At 42.5% G+C, this 25,786-nt stretch overlaps 2 protein-coding genes across 12 annotated transcripts in view; both read right to left on the bottom strand.

Annotated features, from left to right (window-relative positions):
- The window catches only part of LOC103396171 (5'-AMP-activated protein kinase subunit gamma-1-like), a 22,002-nt gene extending 15,324 nt beyond the window's left edge, over positions 1 to 6,678 (bottom strand). Inside the window, 3 exon segments of the mRNA XM_008334164.3 lie at positions 1,459 to 1,708; positions 4,533 to 4,598; positions 6,207 to 6,678. Of these exon segments, the coding sequence (XP_008332386.1) occupies positions 1,459 to 1,708; positions 4,533 to 4,598; positions 6,207 to 6,290 (400 nt within the window). The 5' untranslated portion in view covers positions 6,291 to 6,678.
- A 1,297-nt stretch (positions 6,679 to 7,975) lies between these two features.
- Positions 7,976 to 25,786, bottom strand: part of kmt2cb (lysine (K)-specific methyltransferase 2Cb) — a 50,867-nt gene continuing 33,056 nt past the window's right edge. For 3 of the 11 annotated variants that reach the window (XM_008334158.3, XM_008334160.3, XM_008334163.3), the window contains 28 exons: positions 25,499 to 25,737; positions 25,319 to 25,392; positions 24,857 to 25,054; positions 22,675 to 24,627; positions 21,889 to 22,193; positions 20,219 to 21,795; positions 20,021 to 20,132; positions 19,842 to 19,908; positions 19,686 to 19,746; positions 19,369 to 19,601; positions 17,047 to 18,636; positions 16,703 to 16,894; positions 16,105 to 16,269; positions 15,873 to 16,002; positions 15,225 to 15,372; positions 14,939 to 15,126; positions 14,605 to 14,741; positions 14,228 to 14,510; positions 13,817 to 13,956; positions 12,921 to 13,034; positions 11,661 to 12,777; positions 11,421 to 11,557; positions 10,914 to 11,056; positions 10,646 to 10,820; positions 10,444 to 10,560; positions 10,275 to 10,348; positions 9,986 to 10,094; positions 7,976 to 9,878 (listed from right to left, as the gene is read on the bottom strand). In XM_008334158.3, coding sequence (XP_008332380.1) covers positions 9,786 to 9,878; positions 9,986 to 10,094; positions 10,275 to 10,348; positions 10,444 to 10,560; positions 10,646 to 10,820; positions 10,914 to 11,056; positions 11,421 to 11,557; positions 11,661 to 12,777; positions 12,921 to 13,034; positions 13,817 to 13,956; positions 14,228 to 14,510; positions 14,605 to 14,741; positions 14,939 to 15,126; positions 15,225 to 15,372; positions 15,873 to 16,002; positions 16,105 to 16,269; positions 16,703 to 16,894; positions 17,047 to 18,636; positions 19,369 to 19,601; positions 19,686 to 19,746; positions 19,842 to 19,908; positions 20,021 to 20,132; positions 20,219 to 21,795; positions 21,889 to 22,193; positions 22,675 to 24,627; positions 24,857 to 25,054; positions 25,319 to 25,392; positions 25,499 to 25,737 — 9,871 coding nt within the window. In that variant the 3' untranslated portion in view covers positions 7,976 to 9,785. The remainder of the gene's footprint in view (positions 9,879 to 9,985; positions 10,095 to 10,274; positions 10,349 to 10,443; positions 10,561 to 10,645; positions 10,821 to 10,913; positions 11,057 to 11,420; positions 11,558 to 11,660; positions 12,778 to 12,920; positions 13,035 to 13,816; positions 13,957 to 14,227; positions 14,511 to 14,604; positions 14,742 to 14,938; positions 15,127 to 15,224; positions 15,373 to 15,872; positions 16,003 to 16,104; positions 16,270 to 16,702; positions 16,895 to 17,046; positions 18,637 to 19,368; positions 19,602 to 19,685; positions 19,747 to 19,841; positions 19,909 to 20,020; positions 20,133 to 20,218; positions 21,796 to 21,888; positions 22,194 to 22,674; positions 24,628 to 24,856; positions 25,055 to 25,318; positions 25,393 to 25,498; positions 25,738 to 25,786) is intronic. The other 8 variants (XM_017042416.2, XM_025066026.1, XM_017042417.2 and 5 more) reach the window with 7 other exon arrangements.

Genomic DNA, 25,786 nt, shown 5'->3' with positions numbered 1-25,786 from the left:
AAAACTATGCTTTCATCTCCCCCTTGTGGTGAAACTGAGAAGTCTACAAAAACAGCCTCTAACAAAAATAAAGACTGACGCATTCTGTCACTCACATAGTTTACCAGAGTGACCACTGGTCGCCGTTCACTTCAGATGACATCATCTGTGATCACATGATGTATTGGCTTAAACCACATACACACCACTAATCCTGAGCAGCTGGCACCTGAAGGCCACAGGGTCAGGGGTTGTGGTGAAGTGTTTTAGTTTGGGGTACCGTCATGTATGTCCAGAGAACTCTTCTCTAATAAAAAAAAAAATCCACCAGATTCTGCCCAACCATCTACTCTGAAGAATGTCTCTGTGTTTGTGCATGTGAGCCAAAAACCCATGAGTCATCGGCGTGCTGCTGGATGCTGTTTCCAGCAGGACTGCTACCATGTGGAACAGACTGGGTTTTGTTTTGATCATTAGTACTAACCAGTCTCCAAAATACATGCAGAAAAAAAAGAACATGAACCTTTTCATGTCCAGGCTGTCACTGTTCCACTTCTTTACAGACGACGATTTTATGCAATATAAAGTTGTGTGACACACAGAGTGAAACACAATCTAATCTGAACTAGGATCACTTCTCTTTACTTGTCAAAATAAACAACAACCAGGCACCAAAGGTGTTGATGTGAAAAAGCGGTCGAGACGATGAAGGTTTAAAGTCTGCTCTAAAGTCATCGACCACATCTCTGATAATAATCTTGGCCCAGGTTGAACAGCAGGATACTGCAGAACAAAGCTGTGGGTTTTCCTGTTTTATTTCTACTTCCTTGTTGGCACAATGATAGCCATTGTACAGAATTATTAAAAAAACAAAAAAAAACAACAAAAAACAAAACAACAGTTTCAAAACATGTTCTGGAGATACTTCTGTTACATGACAAATATCTGGATGTTGAGATGTGTTCAGATTATAAATACCTAGTGTGCTCAGTGCTTAGTCTGCACTTTCACCTCTCAACAGAAGAAGTCGAAAAGGGAACTACAATATTTAAAATGTAAAAATACGCGAGGACTGACTGCACGAACGACAATGAATAAGGTGCAGAAAGTGGAACACTACTGCACTGCTAAAGTTACAGCTAAAATAATAAAACCTTTGTTTAAAAAAAGTGAAAGATATTTTATGACTGAACATGGCTAAGAAATAACTAATGGAAAATACGAAATAATAGTTAAAACATTTAAAAACATTTATTTTTTTAAATTGTTTTCTTTAATGTTAATTAAAGAAAAAAAAATCACCAGGTAATTTAAAAAAATGTTTGTAATAGCTATATTTTAGCGTTAGTAAAGGAATAATAATAATAATAATAATAATTATTATTATTATTGATAATAACAGTCATTTGACAAATAAAAAAGAAGAAATATCAGTCTGACGTGAAAGAGCTGTAAATGTGAGATTTTTTCCCCACTCACCTCTCCTGGTTCGTGAGAAGAGTTTGATGCTCACAGGTGAGGAGCTGGTCGGCGAGCGGAAGATCCCGCCGAGGCTTAGTCTGCGGGAGGATTTGGGTGAGGTGCTCTGTGGGGAGGGGTAAGGAAAGATGCTTTTGGGTGAGGTCATCTTTGACTGCACCGGAGCAGACTGTGGACATGGTGGCAGTGGTGTGCTGACTGGACTCTTCACTGCTGTGCTGGGGCTTGGTGTCAGGATCAGGCGCTCCCCCTGAGAGACAGACAGGACGCAGCAATGTTTATTTGTTCTCGACTGCACGTTTGCTCCATTGTCCTACTGTTATTTAACTTAGATGCAAGAAAACAAAACCTAAAACAGTGGATAAACTGTTGTACAGAACAAAAACCATGAACTCCTAAGACATTTATTATGAAATGCTGATTGCTCTGATTTTAAAGAGGAACTTCACGCTTCTCCTTTTCGACTTTTTGGACAATCTGTTGCTAACTTTAGAGAGTCGTATGAGCACACATGAACACACTGGCTGCTGTTGATGCTCTTGTGAGGTCCCGGCATCCTCGTGTTGAGCATCTTCGAGTTTGGAGAAATAATCGGTATTGTATGTATGTATGTATGTATGTGTACTGTCTGAACCTGGAGGCAAAGTCCAAAAAAAGACTCATGACATGGTGTATTCTTATTTGCCAAAAAAAGAAGACAGATAAGAGATAAAACTCAGACGGACAAACAATGCCGTCTGACTCCTTTTTGACATCGTTTTGACCCGCTCTACAGACCAATCAAAATATTGTGAAGAAATATTTTCTTTGCGTTCGTCGCAAACACCAGAAGGAGACACAACTGTGCTGCATTTAGGTTCAATATTAACCTATTTATTATTTTATCTCAGCGATAGCGATGTTGTTATGACTGTTGTCATTAAGCACTGTAACCTTCCATTGATAGTAGGTTTTAGTAACAAGAGATTACTGCTATTTAACTGGTGTCTAAACCACGACACATTCACTTACAGAGAACTTAAATTCAACATGTTACAAACACAATACTTTGAGGTGAACAAAACTGGACCAGAGAAGAAGGAGAGAAAATGTGTAACATTTCAATGGGAGGGTAAGAATTTAACAGATGGTTTCCTTCAGCCTGGTATCACCTGCTCTGGCTGCAGGTGGTGATGTTTTGGTTTGGGAACATTTTTTGGCACACATTTTTTGGCTCCCTAGTGCTAACTGAGCATTGTTGAAATGCCACTGCCTGGCTGAAAAGTACTGCGTCAGCCAATGGCTATCCACTCCCAACTATGATTTTGGTGTGATGTGATGACTTCATTTGCAGGAATTGACTTAAAACACAAAAGTTAAACCTTTATTTACTGGATTATTGGATGATGTCATGGTATTTTTATGGCCACACAGAGTGATGTAGAGATACTGGACGTCTGAATGATGGAGGAGTCCTTCATCAGTATGAACAAATCTATGCAAAATATTCCTATGCCATATTGTTAAATCAAGATTGTAGCTACTTACAGAAGGAAAACTGAAACGGCTGGTACTACCACACTAATGACGTGGCTTTTTTCACTGTGATCACAAGGTCTGCTTCATGTAAATAGACTGTGTAGAGAGAGCAGACAACCTCGCTGGAGACACTGGAGCCTCCTCCCACCACCGATTGCTGCAAGCTCTGAATCCGTTGACAACAAATCCTTTAACTATTTGTTGGCTTCAGTGCAGCGAAGAATTAGAGGTGGACGTCTGTGTCTATGAGCCCGAACCAGGCTGTTCCACACACCAGTAAAACTATTTAGATTCACAGCAGGTCAGTGCAGGTCAGCTGGACACCTCTACAGCAGAAGAAGGTGGACTGTTAGGATATCTGTGATCACTCACAGCAGACCTTGTCCTACTTCTGTCTCTATGAATGCGCTCAGGGCATCTGAGTGTTATGGCTAGGTTTACCGGCTGTTATTGATTCTCTCTAACTGTTTGTCCTGGGTCTGTGAAGAATTTTCAACAAGCAAATTCCAGGTAAAGCAACAACAAAAAAGCTAAAAACTACTCTCCTGATAAAAGTGGCCTTTTTTTTTATTTTTATTTTACTGTTGAGAAAACACTCACAGCCTGAGACGCTTCGGTGATCTCGACCTCAGGGGTCATAAATACCAGGAATAGAAAAATGTCACACAGTAGGTAGAAAATCTTGTGCATAGAGTAATTTTTTTTTTGAGGATAAAGATAATTCTTATTAGAAAAGTGATCAAAAACATCATACAAATACCGCATCTCATTTCAAATGTAAAGTGATAAATGACTTATAATAAATACTATAACAACAAATACAGCTTAGAATATTTGATTTGTTTGTCTCTTAAATAATTATTATATTAATATAAATCATGTGATCACGTTCTCTGATATAATTTGGCCCATGATGACATTTGTGTTAAAATGTGATGTGCTGAACATGGACTGTACCTTTACCTTTAAGATTGACAAATATCTCTGATAATAATTGAGTGACGTCAACACATCTAAAAACAGGTAGGACCGATCTGTTTGCCTCTGCATATCTTTTTTTTTTTTAACCAATCCTCTGACAACAAATCTGAGAGAGCACACACCCAACCCCCCTCTGTTTGCCAACTACTTCAACTCTGTCATTTTGCAAGAGCTTGCAACAGCACGTGAAGTAGCTATTGACTCTGTCAGCCAATCAACTGCCTCTTTCATTTTGTATTTATCCTTATTGCACAACATGGCCTGGGTGTGCAGCCTACTGTAGATGACACATGGTGAGCTACAGATGAAGGAACAACCCTGTTCAGATCAACACGTGTTGAAAAAGAAATCTCTGTTTTTCCTTTAGAAAAATACATTTCCTGTAAATGTGCTCTGACTGTGGAGCCGACCTTCACTTCAAGGCGGTGAAGGTTGACAGAGGACGGCCTTGTGTAAGATTTTGTTCTTTATGCCACGTCTAAAGGAACCCAAAGCCAAACAAACGGAGCCAAAGGGACAAGATAAGTCATGTGTGGGAAGAAAACAAACCAATGGCAAAATATTAATTCTGTTACCGTCTGAGAGGCACTCTTGGATGAGACGCTCCTCTCCACTTGTGGGGAAGTAAATGCGCCGAAGTCCTGCGAAGGAATAACAACAACCAGGTGTCAAGGATAGAGATTAGGAGCAGAAAAATAAAAACGACAAGACATAACAGGTTAACAGGCACCGTCATTACAAGGTTGGGTTTTTTTTTTTTTAAATGAAGATTCAATAATGATCTTTATTTAAGAGAGTGATGTGATCACAGAACAACTTGGATCAGTTCACCCTGACAATCACAAAGGGAGATAAACATGTTACACCGCAGCAGGAGACAGCCTATCAAACACTCCTTCTTCATACCAAGGGCTGGGCTGCTGTGGTTTACACGGATGATAATGCATGCTGCAGCACAAATGCAGCTCCATTACACTGATTAGATAGGTGGCCACGCAAACCTGTTCTGTAGTCATTGACCCACATTAGGTTTGGAGAGGCTGAAGTTCTGGTTGACAACTTCAGCACTTTAATATTGACTCAAAACTTTTTTTTAAACAAATTTATTGGTGCAAACTTTTAATTTTGTATTACAAACCTCAGGGATTGTATCATTAGATTTCATAGGTTAGCACTACTGGAACAACACAGAACCATTCTATAAAATCACTGTAGTATTCAGCTGGAAGAACAACATTACATAATGTATTATGACTCGTGTCTGTCATAGACATTAACATAAATATCAGAACTAGCTCCTAATATCTAACAGCACTAACAGCGGCCTGCATGGTATAGGTCAGACATGCTCCCATAAGCAACGACATCATTAGTCTGTGAGCCCTGTCTTGACCTAAAGTGTTCTTATCATGTGAATATTTTACCATAACTGTATATCCGGAGGATCCAGACAGCAGCAGTATTTTTAGTCAAATCTGCAGTGACACTCCCTGAATTGATTTTGAATATCTGATTAACATCCTGGTCCACTGCACAAAACTAATGGTTAACAATAGACAAATCTGGTTTGTGGTCCGATGACGGAGCTTGGACAAGTTTTTTAAATGTGTAATATTTATGTTCTGGCAGTAGCTAATAATAATTCCTCCCCTGAGATAGACAGTAGCTATTGCACAACTGCCTGTTTATACAGAAGATTCGTTCAACTGCCTAGATAACAACTGACCTCCAGCCTACTCCAGTTCTTCACTTCTTTAGAGTCAAGTATTTGTGATTTTTCCCTGAAAGACTTGGAATCTTCAGCAACACTGATCGGCCTGCGATTATGCTGTAATTGGACAAAGATAATTGTCGCGTACTAAATACATTAAATATAATTACATCAAGGTGGAGCAGTTCGCCCTCGGTTTTTTGTTTTGTTTTTTTGTTTGTGTTTTTTTTTTTTTTTTGCATCCGCGGATGAGTATGTTGCATAAAGTGAAAAAGAAAATTTGCACAAAATATATTTAGTGATAAAGTTCGACAATAACTGACTGATATTGTGGTAGAAACGGATTCAGGTCATGCTGCAGAGACAGCTGTCAATCACGGAGGCTCGACACGTCACGTGTGCGCACACACACGCAACAACGACAAAAAAAAAAAAACTTTAAAAAAAGTAAACATCGTGCTATAAAAAATAACGCATAAGGTGTTGTGAAACGTCACGCCAACAAGAAGACCAATGATCTGATACTTCACCGACTCACTGGCATGTTAATCCGCAGACTTCTCCGCTTCTTTGGCATTTTCTTGGAGCCCTGTTTGCTGGACTCCATCACCGTGCTCCCCATGTTTCTTTATGCAAAAGTCGCTGCAACAAAACTAATACCCGCGGTTGATAAAAAACCCAAAATAAAATACTTGAGCTGCACCGAGACTTAAGAGCACCGACCGCTGCCTCCACCTTGCCTCTCCTGCTGCCCCTTCACTTACTACGACAACACTGAGGAGCTGCTTCATCCACCAGGAAGTAGACGCACAAACAGAGGCAGGGCACAGCACGCATCTCCAGCCCCAGTGTTTACAGGTGCTGAGTCATAATCTGCACCCGAGACTAATACATATCCCCTCAGCCTCAGCCTCAGCCTGCAGCGCACAGCGACGTTGCTTTCAGCCCAGTGCGATGTGGATTTCGTTGAAACAGTGACACGATTGTTTACTCGGTTGCTGCAGAGGTGATAACTACCTTTCCTCCGCCTCCATATTTAAGTTCGTTTGTTTGTTTACGTTTGTGTAATCAGGCAAGACCGAGGGCACACGAGCCAGAACCAATGTTTTTGCATGGACGACCGCATTTTGCGTAACACCATGTGTGTGTTTTCTTTTTTTTTGGACTGATTTTCATAAAAACACGCAGGTTTGAGTTGCTGCTCTTATATGGACTCTCTGACAAGACAAAACGCACTCAACTTAATGTTTTGCCCAAATGTTTTTTAATCCTGCAATTTTCATATTTAAAAAATAGAAAAACTGCAATCCTAGTCGTCAGCTGTGAGTCATTTCTGCTGAATCACAGACTGCTGTCACTGTTTTCCTCCAAAACCCAGTCTTTTTGGAAACTCTCCAGTTTCGTCTATCACTGGTTTGGACCCTGGTCTTGATTTGCTGCAGAGTTTATACTAATTTTACAGCAGAAAGGCCAATTCCATTTACTTTGACCTCCTGCTCATTAGTTTCAATTTAAGTCAACTAAAGTTCAGGATATAAAGACATGTGAACACATGTCATTTTGCAAAATAATAGGATTGTGCAATGTGAAGAAATAGATGTGCCAGGGAAAGCAGAGGTCAGACGATGAACGCCGTTTATCATTCTGTCACATGATGGTCAGTTATTACAGGAGGAAATGTTAGTGGCTGCAGAGTGTTTAGGATTCACTCTTGAAAACGTCTTATAATCTTCACCATTCTCTTGACCTTTTCCTGTATGCACCGGATCATCACCAAATCATTAGACTAGTCTAATTATCACAGGTGTAGTTATTCTACGCCTGCAGCCCCACGGTCCGTTCCTGTGCAGGCGTCTGGGCACGGTACTTTCTGGACTGTTTATTTCCAGACTGGACTTAAATCACTATAATCTTTGTAGTCATTTTAGGATCCTTCAGCATGAAATCCTTAATTTTCAGCCTCATCAGCTCTGACATGAAGGCGTAGTGTAAAATACTTGTATACTACTTGGTCACTGTCCCAGGACTGTGTCTGTAATTTCACATCATAATCCCAGATAAGAACCTAGATTAACTGACTCACCATGTAGATTAGTGGTACCAGTGAGCTGGGGAACACGCTGATGTCACACAATCTGAAGGATCATATCCATGTTTGCATACAAATATATAACTAAACCCAGCCCCCCCTCAAAAAAAAAAAGAAAAAAGAAGCTACTTCTGTTTTTAGCTCTTAAATCTTACAGCCAACATTGTATTATTCTCTATATCTTCTGTACTGTATTTAATGGAAAGCAAATAACCTGCTAACATGTAAAATAGTTTATTTTTGTAAATGTTTCTAAATTCAATTCCACAAACTCCATAGTCTGTACACTTCAAAAGGCATTTTCAAAAAAAGGACAAAAAAAGGAAGAAAAAAAAAACCCAAAACGAAACAAAAAAACAAATCAACTACTTTACACGACCAAGAAAATGTAGCACAAACACACTGGCAGAATGATGTCATATTATACAAGAGAAGAAAAAAAAATATCAAGAAACAATTTTGTTACAACCATTCATTGAGAAAATATATACAATTGAGTTTTTTTTTTCGGAAAGTTAAAAAAATACATGCCATATACATTAAAAGTTCTAAGACTGTCTCCAAAAAGTTTTACAGTCGACTTGAAATTGTGCACGTGACAACTCCTCCGTTTCTCGGCTTGTGACTTGTGAGGTGTCAGTATAAGAAATATTTTTGATTAAGGAAAACGCCGTTACTGTCCACAAAAGTTAGAACGACCCATGATTCAAAATGAAGATCCGCCCCATTCTTTCTGTCACACATCAGTTTGTCTAATTCCATTAGACGTAAAAAGGAAAACAGATAAACACGTGTCGGTGTTTATAGTTGTGGTAAAAAGTTAAAAAGTCATTTTTTTGGGTTTCAAAACCAAATTCACAGTTCATTAAAATTAAACCTGATTAACAGCAATTAGATCACGAGGACCTCTTACTTCGTTTGTCTTGATTCTGTAACTGACAACGTGTTACATTGTTCAACAAAAATATTACTTTTTTTGAGTGGTCAAAGTGTGTGTAAGTCACAAAACAATACGCTACAATACCTTACTTTTAATACAACAAAAATACTTTGTGAATTATTGTGGTTATATTACAAATTCTGTACAGAATAGTCATAATATATACTCTCAAACTGAAATAACATCCATCTTAAATAAATTTCATTGACAAACAGAACAGAAACAAATTGAGAAACACCCAAACATCAAGGTTAAGGTAGTATTTGGTCGGTTATTCCTATAGTTATTCTTTATGTACATTTATTTTTACAAAAGTAACAGCATGTCTTATTCAGTCTTCAAAAAAACAAACAAACAAACAAAAAAAAACACAAACAACAGCGATCTCGCCTTCTTCAATGCAATCTCATCACTTTGAGAATAAAATTCATTCACTCGGTAATAAATACAAACCTCTCAAATTCCACACAAATCACATGACTGAGACCTATGATAAAACTGACTCATGGAATCAAGTATTTTTTTTAAAGTTTGTGTGTACGTGTGTGTTGTTTTTTGTTTATTTTCTATTTTTTTAGTGCAAGTTAATATTTCCCTTCGCAGTATTTGTTGCTGTACATTCCTCATTCAGTGATGTCTACGTTTAGTCGTACGGTATACACGGACAAAAGGGCCTGCCCTTAGTATGCAATAAGGCTGCACCCTGCACAGTGCTTTCTCATTCGCTGGTGGATTCCGCACCGTATGTACACCCAACACACACTCACATACACTCACATACAGATACACATACTCACACACAGACACACACACACAAAGACAGGGGCATCTCATACAACAGACCCCCCCCTCCTTCACCCTCACATATGGCACAAGTCACATCCTGCTACTGTGTTAACGTTTTCCCTTCCTCCTTCCTCCACCCTCCGGTTCTTAATGAACCAACATCTAAAATCATTAACGTCCTCCATAGGTTCAGGCCGTCTGCTCGTTCAGTACAATGACTTTAGTGTGAAGAGTGTCTCTGTGCAGAAATCACAGCATCCACGCACTATGAAAACGGAATGCATTAAGCTTTGACGTCATCCTCAGTTGATCCACTTCCTGCATTCAGGAGCTCCACAGTGGCAGGAGATCTTGTGCTGACCCTCCGCTCTGTCAAACTTGTAGTCGAAGCACAGCATACTCATGAGGAGAGAGAGAGAGAGAGAGAGAGAGAGTCTTTAAAAGGAGAATTTTCACTCTTCAAAACGGGCATATTTTGCAGGAGCACCAAAAGAAAACTCACCTCCTCTCCTTTTTCTAATCTGCGTATGCAGCTGATGATGATTTTGTAACCCCGTTCAAATGTTACCACCTCAGCAACACAGTTTGGGGCACAAGAGTGGTTGATGTATCTGTGAGAGAGAAAATGAAAATGTATTCCATGTTACACTATGGCTGTGAATAATGGAGATTGTAATTAATTATAATGAATTGTGATAAATCCACACTATATTGCCAAGATAAAAAATTAATGGTACATGCAGTATTAAACTAACATGACCACAGGTTAACCACAAAGAATCCAACTCTACCTTGCAAGCCCTCCAGTCCGAGTGGCATCAACGACATGCTCACTGTCGATGCGGAACATAAAAACTTCCCGGTTCTGAGAAGATAAAAGTTACTTGTCAACCACTGTTAACATGAAAGAAAAAAAAAGTATGGTGTAGAAAAATAATTTTGATTACAAATTACACAAACCTGAGATCTATAGATCTCCATCTTCCTCTTGGCAACCTCGTTTCGAAGGATGGTTCCGTTGTACTCAATCACCATAGTTTGTTTTTCAATGTCTCTGGCAGAAAACAGTCCCAGGCCCTGGGAATATATTTCATGTATCGTTTACTTTCACGCCTACAGTTGATGTCCAACATCCTTTTCAGTCCTTTAGCCCAAATCTCACCTGGATGCGGGAGCGGCCCACGTAAATGTTTGCTCTCCACTCACTCTTCATCCAACGGTACTGAGAAGACCTGGGGTGCACTACAGGAGGCTTATTGTGGGGGGCGCCAGTTTCTCCTTGGGCCACATTCTGGTTGGACCTGGCGTTGCTGGTGGATACAGCCTGTGGTTGTGGCCTTTATTTTGAAAGAAAAAAAAAGTATTTGAATTAACAATAACCTGCACTAAAACCTAAAACAGAAAATCATTATAAAGAATTTCAACAGTACCTCAGGACCAGGGTAGTGTAGGGAGAACCGATCTTTGGCTGGGCACGGGCGCTGCCAGCTGGATTGAACACGAGAGGCAACTCTACAAGAGGGTTACGTCCATAACGGAATGAGTACCTGTCACAGGCCTCCACTCCTGGCAGCTGATATAAAAAAGTAAGACGGTAAAGTTAAGTCCATGGCACAGGATATGACTGGAGTAAAGTTTTAAATGATCCTTTGGTTTTAACAGTGAAAACTGCATTTTTCTATTGTGCACCATGAACATGAAACAATACAAATAAGAAACCTTTATATCTAGTAGTAACTTTAAGGGCATCATTTGATGTGTTATTTTTGTTTGAATAATATTTATTTGTGTTCTCTTGGGTTCTACTGATTGGCTGCTGCCTTTGGCCAGGTCTCTGTTGTAAAACGTATTATTAATCTGTACGGGACTTTCCTGGTTAAAATAAATAAAACAAATATACGGTGATAACTGTCCAGTGGTGGACAGCAGCTACAGACCGATTCAGTGATCTTGGTGACGGCCGGGACTGTGAGCCCAAACAGGTCCTCTCCTTTCAGGTAAATGGGAAACAGCTTCAGAGTGCCCAACTCGGTTCGTTTCTCTGCTACTGGTCCCAGAACTTTATCCCACACGCCTGAACATAACAAAGCAAGCAAACATAACGAGTAGAACTGTTAAAAACATCTTGAAGACATGATTCTTAAACAACTTTGTGTCAAGAATGAGTAAGGACAAACCTTTAACGGAGGTGTCAGTCAGGACCAGGTCTTGGTAGCCTTGTTCGATGACTCTGATGGTAAACTCTGGCAATTCTTCCTTCTCTTCCACAGAACAGATGTACCGGCAACGGCGGTTTCCGTGGCGCATGCTCCAATAAATGCGACAAGCCTCGTAGCCGATGGGAAAAATGGCAGACGGCGAATGGAAAGAAGACATTTGGAAAGGAGTGAGCTGCCCGATTGCATGGAGCACTAGGCTTCCAACTCGAAAGGTGTAGCCCAGCTCAGGGTGCTGCACTGCGGTGGAGATCTGACGCACTTCGTCTCTTTGGATGTAGACCCGGCGAAAGACTGCGAAACAACGCAGCTCATGCTCCAGAGCTTGTCCTGCCGTTCCCCGAGGTCTGTGGGCGTGGCAGAGCATGGTCTTGTCTTTGAAGAAGGTGCACTGAGCTTGGAGAGCACAGGTGAAATGGTAGACGTTGGTGCAGCGTAGGCGGTGGCAGCCGCTGGTGGCTCCAGTCTGTTGACAGAAGGCACAGCGTACCGTCTGACCTCGGCGCAGCGCGAGCTCCACGTTGATGAGCGCGCCGGCTTGAGTTTCATACACTTCAGTTGACCACAGGGCACAGTTTAGATGGACCCACACATCAAGGTCCAAATTCAGCAGTCGAGCAGGGCCGTCTGTGAGCCCGTCACCAAACTGATGGCAGAAGCAGCAACGTCTGTGGTCACGCAGAGAGGCGGGAGGACGCAGCGAGGCCCCGAGTTTCCTAAGGAGTTCGTCAATTTTGTCCTCATCTGGCAGTTGTGAATTTCCTCTTGGCACCACAATCTGGATGGTCCACTTCCTCCAGCGAAGTCCCTTCTGTCGCTTTCCCTGGCTCCAGCCGTCATGGGACCTCGGCCGGGCTTTCAGCTTCACTGTCACTTTGATGGCATCGGACTTTGTCTCCATCTTTGGTGTTTCGCCTACTGTTGGGAAGGGTATGGGGGGAGTGGAAGGAGGAGACTGCTTGGGCTGAAGCTGGGCCAAACAGTGGACATCCAATGATGACATGTTGTTACTGTACTGATGCTGAGCTTTGGACAAGTTCTCAGTTTGCCCTGAGGCGGAGAGGAGTGACACTGTTTCCTGAAATCCACAGAAAAATGGCCATCAGCAAAACAAATGTAGAGGTGTGGTTTAATTTTCGAGGTTCTGTATACGCTGTGGTTTTAATATCAAAATGTATACTGATATTTACTGCGATCATACTTATGTTAGTGAAAATTCACCTTATTTTCTGAGGCAGGTTTAGGCTGCAGCAGTGATGAGGAACAATAAAGGAGGAAGCAGCTCTGACTGCAGAAAACCAGATCTTCGTCAGATTTAAATCGACCATCAGAAACCTGCAGAGAGAAACCACAGTAAGTCCCAACATTATTCAGAAAACAAAGGGTCAAAGAGAAGATGACAAGCCCAGCGATGAGTATTTCAATTTTTACAAATCTGGCAAGATGTTCATTAACAAAACAATGCAGAATTGAGATCAATGGTTACCACCACTGTTCCCAATAAAGACATCTGGATACAGCAAAAAATTGGACACACGAGTAACCACTTCCCCTTATTTATAAACACATACGTAGCAAGCACATTTTAAGTGAGCTCCAATTAACTAGATCCTGATTTGATTACAGTTGATTAGGCTGATTTGCTCTACAGTATTACCCATGATGCTGTATTATCCATGACAATTCTGTGGAAATGACTGGCACATCCAGCCTAATGAAGGCAGGAAAGATAGCACACAAGTGACAGTGCACTAGGAAAGTGACATTAAAGTATGGTTGAAATACCAAGAAGCAGCTATAAAAAGATTCTTCGGTGGAATCCAGCGCTAAAATAAGCCTCGATGTCAGCAGTTTGGCACAGTACTGCATAAAACTTCCTGCCTCCTTCTCCCAGCACTTCTGCCATGCACACAAACGCTCACTCAGCCAGGTCTGGCAGTACTGCTTGCCAGAAGAATATCTTTTTACTTTGCATCATCAATCATGAGAGTAAATATCTAGACAATCTGACGTCACATGTAAACTGCACATGGGCCATTTGGACCAACATTTTTAGAACTGATATTTATCATTGAAAACAAGGGGCATGTTCACAGAGAAGGCTAAAAACATCTTACCTTCAGGTGTGAAGGTATATCTTTGATGGACTTCTGCACACCATTTCCCAGAACCACCACCTTACAATGGCAGCACCACTGTGGTCTGCATCCAGGGCTGGCAGGGGGCTTCTGATCAGGTCCTCGAGCCGCAGCAACTCCTAATGAAACACACACATCATGGTTTAAAAAAAAAAATCTAAAGTTTGGTTTATCTTTGACTTTAAACATCGTTTAACCTTATTTTAGATTATTTTCAGCACTGTTTATTGTAGAAAATGCAAAGCTAAGGGATGCTATGATGAATAAGGTTCTTACAAATAAATACATAATATCATAAATGAAAAGTTTCTGCTCTATTCACGATAAGTTATTACTAGTGTAGAGTTTTAACGAGACATGACATTTAAATCCACTGATTAAAATCCTCACCTGGACTGTTGGTATAAAAGCGGAAATGATGTCCCTGCTGTTGTTGCATCATCGCCTGTGCTCGGCTGGGTCTGACCATATGACCCGGCCGCCCGTGAAACCCTCCATTGTCGCCTTGTCCGTGGAACAACATCGCCGGCCGAGGCTCCATGCCATGAGGAGCCGCTCTTGGACTGCTGTGCATAGATAGAGGGCCCCTGTCTGGAGTGCTGCTGACCTCATAACTGCTCGGAATCTTCACACCCAGTAGGTCTGATATAGCAGTGACGACTCCTGTGATGTTCTGAGGAAAAGAAAAAAAAAAAACACTTCAGGTAAACAGGTTTTAATTAAATATATGAGTCTCTTATCTCACTGGTTAATGTTTCTGTTCTTACCTCGGCTGCAGCTGGTCTCAGTGTGATAGCTACAGACACCAGCCTTTGTTTGGAGTCATTAGACGCAGGGTCAAAGGGGGAGCCAAAGAACACTGCAGATGGTTCACTCTTGATATCTTGCAGTTTGATCTTTGTGGCTTAAGGACAAATAAAAATGATTATGTTAAACATGGTTGATTTTTAATGATTGTGAAACAATGGATTTCAAGTGGATAAACAAAAATGACTGTATATTTACTAGGGCTGTCAAACACTAATCTGATTAATTCTAGGGTAGCTGTGGATTTGTCCCGGATAATCAGGGTTAAGTGAGATATTTAAAGGTAATATTTACCTTTGCCAACAGGTGGTGGAAGCATGGGGAGGATAGGGGATATGCAGGGAGACAATGGCTCATCCTTCACTAGAGAAAGGTCCGGGTAGCGACTGATCTCTCCACCAACCACACTCTCCGGAGACGACGATGGAACAAAACTGTCGGGTGTGTCCCTGTCTTTGCACGACTCCTGTACTCTGTTACTACTGATCAAAACATCATAATCAAGAACATTTAAATAAATAGAAAAAGCCACAGTAGTTGCAATAGTTCAGTGGAAGAATTAGTACAATCTCTCCAGTACCTGAGCTCCTCCTGGTTGTTGTGTGGAGGAGTAGGAAGAGAGGCAGGAACATCCACCGTTTTAGGTCCCTGAGCGATTGCTCTTGCTAGCAGGTCTTCTTCAGTCCTGAATGGGACGTGGAGCGGCTTTGGTACCAAGCCTTTGGAGACTGAAGAAAAAAAACGCAAAATGTGATTACTGGCTAATTTGACAAAAATATAAGTGAAACAAAATACTTTTTTAGCTACACAAACGAAATAGATTTTCTAAATGTAACAATGATACTTGTTGTCCATTAAAATTAGCAGGTATATCAGCATATTTTACAGTTGGTAGTTAAACATTTTAAGCTCTACCTGAACCAAAACAGGACACTTTTTATATTATTATATAACTGCATAGTTATATTATTATATAACTGCAATTTAACAAGTGATTCACTGGAGACGTAATCATGATTTCAGCTTTACATTATAAACAATCAACAAAAATACTGAGCTTAAAGGCTATCCCTAATATTTATTTCATATGGAATCAAATCTGTTTCATATGGAATCACATCTGTTTCATATGGAATCACATCAGTTTCTAAAGCTCTAATTTTGCATCTTTGACTTCACACAATGACTATTGATTCGTATCAGCTGATAGTTACACCCTAAACTTTACCCATGGCTGCAGCTTTGCTGGCGAGTTCTTCTGTTGTGGCAAATCCGTTGATCATTTTCTGGCGGTTTACAGGTGGTGGGGTGGGAGGAAGAGATGCCGGTGGTGTTGGTGGATTACTTAAGTTACTCTGCTGTGAGAATAAGCACAGTAACGACATCAGCAAACTTTGCTGTGGAAACTGCCAGATTGATGTCCACATAGTACAAAGTGTTAAAGTGGCCACTGATTCTACCTTGTAGGCAAGCTGGGAGTAATAGTCAGAGACTCCGTCCAGTGAAGCACTGCCAAATGTACCAGATAAGAGGTTTTCTCCGTTGAGCTGGCCACTGCCATAGGGAGCGAAATGTGCAAAGTTCACCCCAATCAGGGGCTCCATGAGAGGCAGCAGAGAGAGCTGCTGTATCAGGAGGGGAAAGGTAAAGAATATGGTTAGAAAGACATCTTGGTGCTAATGACTCCATACTAGTTACAACCACAAAAAAAGGTATATCAAATACATCTTAATACTTTAGGTTATCTGCTGTTACCATTGTAATAACTGTGGATACATTACTAACAGGACGTTTATCTCCAAGAGGTCTGATTTAGTAAAAATCATTTACTCTAGAAAATAAGTAAAGAATTAATTTTCACTCTCCTGCCAAACAACAACTCCTAATACTGTGTTGTAGTATTGCCATCCTGCTAGTAGCTGATTACAGCAGTGATATGTAAAATTAGCACCTGTTCACTGTGAAGTGATAATTCCGTTATCTGACAATAACAATAATCCAGGGCCACGCATTAGTGGTGTCAGAAATGCGAGTGATGAGAGCTATAAGAATTCTAACCTGTTTGATTTGGCTCATTACAGCGTCAGTGCTAGAGTGCAACAGTTGCCTTTCATCTCCTTCCTTCTTCCTCTTTTTGTATCGGGAAACAGGCTTCTCTCCTCCCTTCGGCACCCTCTTGTTCCTCCCTTTCTTTTTCTCCTGTTCAGGAAGCAGAGACCCAGGGAAGTCTGTGATACCGTCTGAGAAAGCCTGGAGATGAGAAAAGTGCTTTCACAAAGCTGGCGTGGCCAAACAAATAAATAATTGCTAAAGAAATTATAATTTATTGGAAATGAATGCAATACAAATTTGTGGTCAACTGGAAGTGACAATTCTTGCCTATTCCTAAAACAAAGACTTACCCCATTGCTGTCAATGGAGCTTTGCCTCAGCAGGGATTTACAGTCTGTAGACTCCTCCTCCTCTAAGCGAAGGCTCTCCTCTGACCTCTGCTGGGGCAGTGGAGGAGGGGTGCTCTTGTTCTTCAAGAGGTGTTTCAGTAGTTCATTGCCAGCCTCCCCCTTAGGACTTTGTCCTGCAGGGAAGGGGGATGTGCTGCCTTTACCGCCTTCTTCCTTTATGGAGCCCAATTCTGAGCTAACAGGTCCATGACACTCACTGGCTTCAGTCTGCTCCAGCTTTATGTTGTTGATGATCTGGTCGTGCTCCTGTGCCCTGGCTGATTCTGATGAGAGACCTGCTTGTCCTCCAGAAAGCTGTCTCTCCAGCTCTGAATGACTTGGGGTGGAGGATCCCAGTAAAGGTGACCTTGACAGGTCCTGTTCTCCAAAAAGATGGGTGTTTCTGGTTGGAGTTGAGGAAGTGTCTGAAACACATGGTGTGAGAGGAGCGGTCAGGTCAGAGTGTGGTGTTGAAGGGGTTTTGACAGAATCTGTATCGTCATCTTTCTTCTTTTTGCGACTCCTTTTTTTCTTCCCTTTTTCATCTGGAATGATGTTGGAGTAAAGCTGGATAAGAGACTGGCCTGAACCTGGAAAGTTAGACGGCAGATGTGTAGCAGCGTCAACAGGCAGACCTTCACCTGGCATCTGAAGCATTGGCCCTGGACCGCTGAACTGACGGGGCCTTGGATGACCCTGAGGAAATTTTGGTGCTTGATTTGCAAGATGATCCGGCCCAAAACCAGGGCCCATTTCTGGAGGCATCATTCCATTACCCATCAGTGCCCTTCTGTCACCTGGCATAAATGCACCAGGAGGCTGTGTGCCTTGCTGCTGAGGATACACAGGTCCCAGGGGTTGCTGTTGTAGAGGGGGCCTCTGGGGCTGCATGAAGTCTTGGGGCAGTTCTGTGTTATAAAAAGGCATTTGAGTGAGCGGTGCCATGTTTCCGTCGGGACCCATCATTCCTTGTTGCTCCATCTCCATACGGTGTTTCAAAGCTCTCTGTCTTTCAACCTCCTGCATCAGCTGCACCCTCTGTCTCTCCTGCTGCTCCCGGAGCCTCTCTCTCCTCTCCCGCTCCTGGAAACCCTCACTAAAAGGGTTGTTGTCATCAAACTTAACACCGCCTGGCTGCATGGGTTTTACACCACCTGTTGGAATCTGGGCTGCTTGGGGATCCATAGGCATCTGTGGGTGCTGAGGCATGTTACCCATTGACATCTGATGATGCTGACCTGGATTTCCCATAGGTACCTGCTGGGGCATCATCGGTGGCATGGCTGGTCCACCCATTGACATGGGGGCATTTGGATGCCAGCCAGGTGGTGGGTTAGGCATGCGTGGAGGTGCGTTTACTTGGCCGGGGTGAACTGGCATCTGCATCATGGGGTTCATGGGAGGCTGAACCATCGGTTGTCCACTGGGGCCCATGCTGCCATGACCTGGCATCGGGTGCATCCCAGGCATGATGGGAGTCATGTTGTTTTGTTGGTGTTTCACTCTGTACTCTTCTATGAGTTCAGCATGCTCCTTCTGCTGCTTACGAATCTGGGGGAAAGATGGTTCACATAGGAATGATGTTAAAATAATTAATACGTTTGTTGGTAGTGTAACTTTACAAAACATTCTTATATTCTTTGAGAAACAATTATCTTTTATAATGCTTATAATGCTAAAACTTAATAGCACTAGAGAAATTACAATGGTACATTCCATATAAAACACATGGGTTCAAACTCAGCTGATTTAATTGTCGCTGTAGCATAACAGGGTTTTATGTGTAAATTAATTAATTGACATGAATGCAAGTGCTTACTTAAAGAGGAGACAGTTTGGCGTCACCGATATGTTGACTAGTTTGCGGTAGCCAAATCGTTGCTGCAGTTAGTAAATAAAAAAACAAACCAGGATCCAGCACCCTGCTGTTTCCTATTGTTGTAGTGCAACACGGCTAGCTTTATTTGTGTAATTAAATTACCTTGAATTAATAATTTAAACATGCTTTTTCACATTAAAGATTTCTCTTCTTGCAATGCAAGAAGTTAATAGACCTAAGATAAAATAGACAGACGATAAAACATAGACAGTTTTCCTTTACGTCACCATAATCCAGTTATATATGCCATGGTTCTAATTAACCTGAAGCTTTTACCTCTGGCAGAGAGCTACATTTGGCCCAGAATAAATCCATCCTACAGTGGGACGTAAGATGGCTATTGTGTGGAAAATGTCTAGCTGCCATAAAATTCAGTGTTAGAGCCTGACAGGCCTCACATTTACCTGCTCCAGTTGTTTCTGCACTACACCCTGCTGCTCTGTGACATGTTTGAGCTGCTCAGCATCTTCCTCAGGGAACTCTCTGCCTGCTTTCTTAGCTGTTCTCTGCTTGGCAGAAAGAGCTTTTTTAGACTTTCTGTGAGCTCCAATCTTCTCTTCCAGAAACTTCTGCTGCATTTGAAGTAGCTGCTGAGTCTCCTGCAGCCACTCCTCGTACTGAGCTCTCTGATTATTGTCTGAAAAAAAGAAAATGGCTCGGTTGGTAACAATCTGAAGGAAAGCAAAACAACCTACATTGAACATTTAAAAACATTACTTACTGACAAATCCTGGTCCGAAATTTGGAGGACTGGGTCTAACGACTTGTGTCAGTTTTCCATCCTGCAAGCCAGATTGACATTGTCACATAAAGACTGTGTCACTGAGAAACTTCCTGACAGACAGACATTATACAAAAAGAGTGTTGGCTTTATTACCTGTCCCACAACTTGTGGAGGGATAGGTGTATTTTCAGGACTAGGTGGAACAGGGCCAGGAGGAAACCTGGGATGAAAATCACTTGGCATCATTACAGTATATTTTTTATATTTTATGCAATGTTGTGACATGTTACTATGTTGCTTGAATTAAGTATAATTTAATTATTTTTTCTTACTTGTTCATGACCATTGGAGGCATTCCCATGTTGTTCTGAACCATCACTTTGTTAATACCTTTTAGGGCAACCATTTTGGCTTTCATAATAGGGTCAGTGATGGCATCAAAATCTAAAAGTAAGACGTACAATCAGCATTTGTTCCAAAAAGAAAAGGGGAAATCTGGGAAATGCAGCAACAGGGCTTAAACACCTTACCTATATTAGGGAAGAAGGAGTCGTTGGATCGCTGTCGTATCATGGCCTGCATCTGTCTCTGCTGCTGCTGCTCCTGCCTCTCCTGGTCCAGAAGGTCCTGCAGTAACAGTGGTTGTTCCTCCAGCAAAAGCGGACGATGTGCTTGGCCCTGCTGACCCAATAGAGGGTTTAGCATTGTTTGCTGGGTCTGACCATTTGGGTCCATACCTGTGTTTAGCCCCATTTTTTCATCTGCTCCAAAGCCAGTCATAGAAGGATCACCTGTGGTGGTGTTGTCAGCTAATGTTTGTTGGCTCAATGCAAATCCAGAGTTCTGTTGAGTGTCAGGGACTGGATTCTGCTGAGACACGAGGGTCCCACCATGACTGACAGATTCCACAATTTGAGTTAATGACTGCTCTTCAGGCTGCTGCTTAATGAGTAAACTAGAAAGAACTGGGGAAGAGTCAGGGAGCTCTCCCTGCTGGTTTGTGGTTAAGGTGTTTTCAGCAGCTGGCTGCTCTGTCCCCTCTGGTGACCTTTCACTGTCTTTGACCTCTAATTTAATTTCTTTAACAAGAGCTACAGTAGCACAGTCCTGATCCCCCTGGACATTCTGATTAACATCATTTGTCGACTTCTCACCTGAAACCTCAGATTTTTCCTGTACTACTGTTGAACTAGATGAAGCTTGGGCTTCAGAGCTGGAGTTTTTGCTAATATCTGCAGTGTCTGTATTATCATCCATGGGGTCGCTGAGATCCAGTTCCTCATTAAACATATCTTTCTTGATGTCATCGAGGTCGGGGTCTGTATATGCAATAATGTCAAATTTCCCAGACGTCAGGAAGTCGTCAAGGTGTAAGTCATTGGTCTCCAAGTCTAGGTCTTTGCCATCTTCAGGATCCAAATTCAGGTTTTCCAAGTCAGCATCAACTAAATCTTTCACTTCCACATCCTCCAGATCTTTGACTGCAGACTCCTCTGGGTCCAGTTTTTCCTCCATAGCTTCATTGCCAGACACAGTCTCCGTTTGTCCAGCAGGAGGTGCCGTCAAAGTCATTGTTGCTGTCATGTGCTGAGTCTCATTTGAAGCAGGCTGGCTCATGGATCTCATGAAAAGAGACTGTCTGACTGCATTGGGTCCTGTCATTTGGGTTTGCGGACTGAGATTGTCCATGCTTGCAGACAGCTGCACCTGTGCAGTCTGGCTGGTCATGGGATTCAACATCCTGGGGCCTTGATGTAAAGGTAACCGCGAATCAGCTGCTCCAAAGAACCCTGCTGGTCTTTGAACCTGCAAGTTGGGATCACTTGCCTGCATAGCCATTGGTGGAAATGGCACCCGTGGCCTGTTCTCTGTAACTCTGTGGCGCAACTCAATGAAAGGCTGGCCCATTATGTTGTGCTGCTGCACAGGTAAACCACGAGGTGGGAAGTGTTGGGGCATACCCATGGGGTTGCCTGCCATATTTTTGGCCATTTCTGCAGACAGGGAGCGTCTCATTTGAGGAGGCACATCCTGCATCGGATGCTGACCCCGGGGAAAGAACTCTTCTGGTCCGTGTGGTCCCATACCCCCAGGTGGAAAAGCAAACCTAAAATACAATCAAACCAAAAATGAATTGTGTTTTCCCATTTCATCAGTGAAGAGTGATTAGTTATAGAAAATTGTATAATATAACACAAACCTTGGTCCCTGATGTCTCAGATTATGGTCGCCTGGATGTGGGCCTCGAAACATTTGCCCCTCATTAGGAAAAGAGACATGTTGGTCACCTGGAAATGGTCCAGGAAACCTCGTTTGTCCTTTCATGGGTACTTGTCCAGGATATGGAGGAGGAGGTCTGTTAAACATTTCGCCCTGGCCCTCCTGAGGCCAGGGTCGTGGTGCTTCTGGGTTAATGCTCCCCGTGTGCTCCTGGTGGCCTCTCTCCTGTCGAATTGCACTCCTCTGTTGCTGCTGCTTAAGGATAAGTTCTCTGATTCGTTGTCGCTAAAAACAAATAAACAAATAAAATGATTTATTGAGGCACAACAGCAATAGCAAATCTAACTGTTTCTGTATGCATTATTATTATTTTCTTTTCTACAAACTGTCCTTATGTTTGGGAAAGGAAAACATGTATCACAAAATAACTTAAATTATATTTTTATGTCCAAAGTAATTAATTGATTACTAATTAAGTGTGTCAATTCAATCACCATCACCATGTTTATAGGGCAGTAAATGAATATATATTATGGTTAAAAAAACAATAATAACAAATATGTACAATGGTTATCGAGGTATAGGCCTCAAGAGTTTGACATTTGATGAGATAGAGTGGTCAGTTAGTCAGTTCTGAGACATTCAAAGTGGGACGTAAACTAAGACATTATTAAAAAGCAATTATTAAGAAAAATACTGTATTTCATGAAAATTAAGCTGATATATATATATATATAATGTATATATATTATTATTATTTATTTACCTGTCTGAGTCTTTCTTCAGTCTCAGCTAGGGCAGCACCGTGAGCTTCAGAGGACACACTTGGCATTTGTGGGTTGTTAGGCATTTGCCCTGAGTCTTGGGGCATAGGTACAATGTTTCCAACACCCCCCTGCTCTTTCATGTCCATCTTCTCTGCTGACTGTGGATGAGGGGTCATAGGGGCCTGTTCAAATGGATCATGGACAGGTATCTGGCTGAGTCTCCGAGAAGGGGACAGGGTAAATCCATCATCGGACACACTAGGGTGTTTGGGTGTTTGTGAGCCTGGATGAACAAAGTGCTCTTGAAGCCTTCCTTGAGGTTGTTGGAAAGAATCCTGGCTCCCCATTACTCCTGGTCTTGCCATGACTGGCCTCGGGGTCCCAGGAGGCTGAGAGTAAGGGTCATTTTGCATTGGTCTTTGGTTCCCCGGCTGAAACATTTCACCAGCTCCTGGCCTTGATGATCCAGGTGTGCTTGTAAAAGGCTCCATTGGCCCCCTCTGGCTGCCTGGCGACTTAGAAAATCTTTCACCTGCTGGAGGTCTTGGTGTGCCTGGGGGATGAGCATAAGGATCCACTGAATGGGATGGTGACATCCTCTGTCCAGACTGGGACTGGTGGGGAAACGGATTCATACCACCAGGACGTGGTGTAGTAGGGGGATGTGAGTAAGGGTCTGATGATGGACTAGTGTTTGATGGCTGGCCATAATTGTCATGTGGACGTGGGGTGCCAGGAGGTCGAGCATAAGGCTCAAAAAATGGACGTGGTTGAACACTGACTTCATTGACAGACCGTTGGTTGACCCCAGACTGTGCAAAGTGATCAGGTTTGTTAGGAACAGAAGGTTGAGCAAAGGGGTCATAAGTATAATGGTCTGGCCTTGGAGTCGAAGGTGCATGAGCATAGGGATTTCTTGACATCTGAGCCACTGGTCCTGGCTGAGCAAAAGCGTGACCCTGTGGGTGATGCTGGCTCATTCTAGGAGGGCTGGTGAAGTTGTCATTTCCAGATGGTCTTGATGTATGCATCGGCTGACCAAAGGGGTCATTATGGGGATTCTGGGGAAACCTGTTGATTGTATGAGGACCTGGTCGACAATAAGGATCCTGAGCCTGAGGAGGGGGCATTGGTGTTTTAAACAATGGTACAGAGCCTGACTCATTACTTCCAGGGATTGGTGCTAGTAGTGGCCTTGAATAAGGGTCTGACAAAATCATTCTGTTCTGTGCCATGCGTTGATAAGCCTCATTTCTTATCATAGGTCTGGAGTAAGGGTCTCTGCCCGGAGAACCCATTGGGGGCCTTCCCTGGGCCATCTGACTGGCCCTAGGTGGCCCCATGGGCTTCAAAAAGGGGTCAGTGTCCCCACTTGGCCTTGGGGTGTCAGGAGGCTTGGCATAAGGATCACTGCTCATTGATGTTGGTGAGCCAAAGGATTCATGAATGGGGGAGGGTCTACCTCTGTCTTGCTGCTCCATTAAGGAAGTGGGAGATTTTCCAGATTCTACTGCAATTCTACGACAGGCATTTGGCCCAAGAGGCGGTGGTCTTGGAGTTCCAACCATCTTGGCATAAGGGTCCCATGGAGACGTGGGTCTGGAGCCAGAAGAACCAGGAGAGAATACCTGTGGGGACTGAGGTTGGGAGGATGGGCCAGATGGAGGTGGAGGAGGGGGCCTTAAGAACACATCCTCTGTGAGGCCTGAAGTAGGGGTTCCCGGTAGTTGTGGCCTGGCAAAAGGGTCTTTAGAGTTGAGCTGCTGGAGTGGGGACATGCTGCCATTGCTCAGCTGTGACGCTGGGCTCTGGTTCCCACTGGTGTTGCCGTCTCCCTCTGACTGGCTGTTGATCTGCTGCTGTTGCTGCTGTTGAAGTTGTTCATTCTTAACTTGCTCCAACTTCTGTGTGGCTTCAATTTTTGCTTGTTGTTTGCTTTTTTGCCTCATTTGCTGTTGAGAAAGGCACAACAGACGTAGGATTTAATCATCAGGAAAATAGTATGAAATACCAGTCTCATGCCAAAAATGAAGTGGATCTACTGACCACCAATGTCATCAGGGTTAGTGTAGAGGACAGTGAAGTTGTTTAGGGAGCTTTACTAAAACACCACTTCCTAGCTGTCTTAATATAATGTGGACCTGCCGCTGCAATCCCTGACTTCATTGCATACACTCTTACCTGTCTAAACTTCCACTCTTGTTCATGCTCTGACTCTTTTGTTTTCAAAGGGTCTTTAAACAGCAGTTCTGTGTCTAGTGGTATGTTGGGATCAAACACCTCAGGGGGCTGTTGCTGCGGATGCGGCCTCTTCACCGTCTCATTGGACATCTGGACTTTGTTGATGCGCAGGGCTGCTCGGTTATCTCTTGCCTTTTGCTAAACAAAAACACAATCAAAATTAAATAAAATATTAGTCAAATTGACTTATTCAACATGCGTGTGCAGGTAAAAATCATCATTACCGATATTTAGCAAACCATCTTTCTGTGGTTGTATTATGATACAAAAGTATTTGTATCATAAGTCCAAGTCCTAAAATTGACCAAGGCAAGTGTTTGTCTAGTTTAACATCTGGCATTGTTAAAAACAATGCAAATTTTAGGACAAAAAGTACAAATGCAATAACGTGGTTGTTCTTACCACATATGGGGCCCTATCTTGTGAACTAGCTTTCCTCCAAAGTTTTGCAATTTGCTTTGCTCTTGTAGGCCAATCTGTAAAAAAAAGAAAAGCAATTATCAATCCATTATTTTTGCAGAGGATCAAATTTACTTTTTATTAAATTGTTTCAGCTGAAAACTCTTGTGGCCCTGTACTGACCTGGGTATTCCTCTTTAAGGTTGGGAAAGTTGACATTGGTATACAGGACAGGTGCAACAGTGGCTAGCTCTCCAAGTGACTCGTCCTTCTCCCACTTGAGTGTACTCCTTTGGGCGTTTGACATGGCTTCAGTCTCCCCCTCAGGCACTGAACCAGGGGGTATAGGACCAGGACAATTGGTAGGTGCGGGCCACTGACCAACTGCATCCCTCGGCATCTGATTAAACTTTCTATCTCTGCTATCATGGACAAACAGGTCTGTAGTTAATTTTATGAAAAAAATTGATA

Source organism: Cynoglossus semilaevis, chromosome 20 (assembly GCF_000523025.1).
Source record: "Cynoglossus semilaevis isolate Cse_v1.0 chromosome 20, Cse_v1.0, whole genome shotgun sequence".
NCBI lineage: Eukaryota > Metazoa > Chordata > Actinopteri > Pleuronectiformes > Cynoglossidae > Cynoglossus > Cynoglossus semilaevis.
Note: the sequence above shows the minus strand (reverse complement) of the source record. Positions and strands in the feature narration are given on the sequence as shown.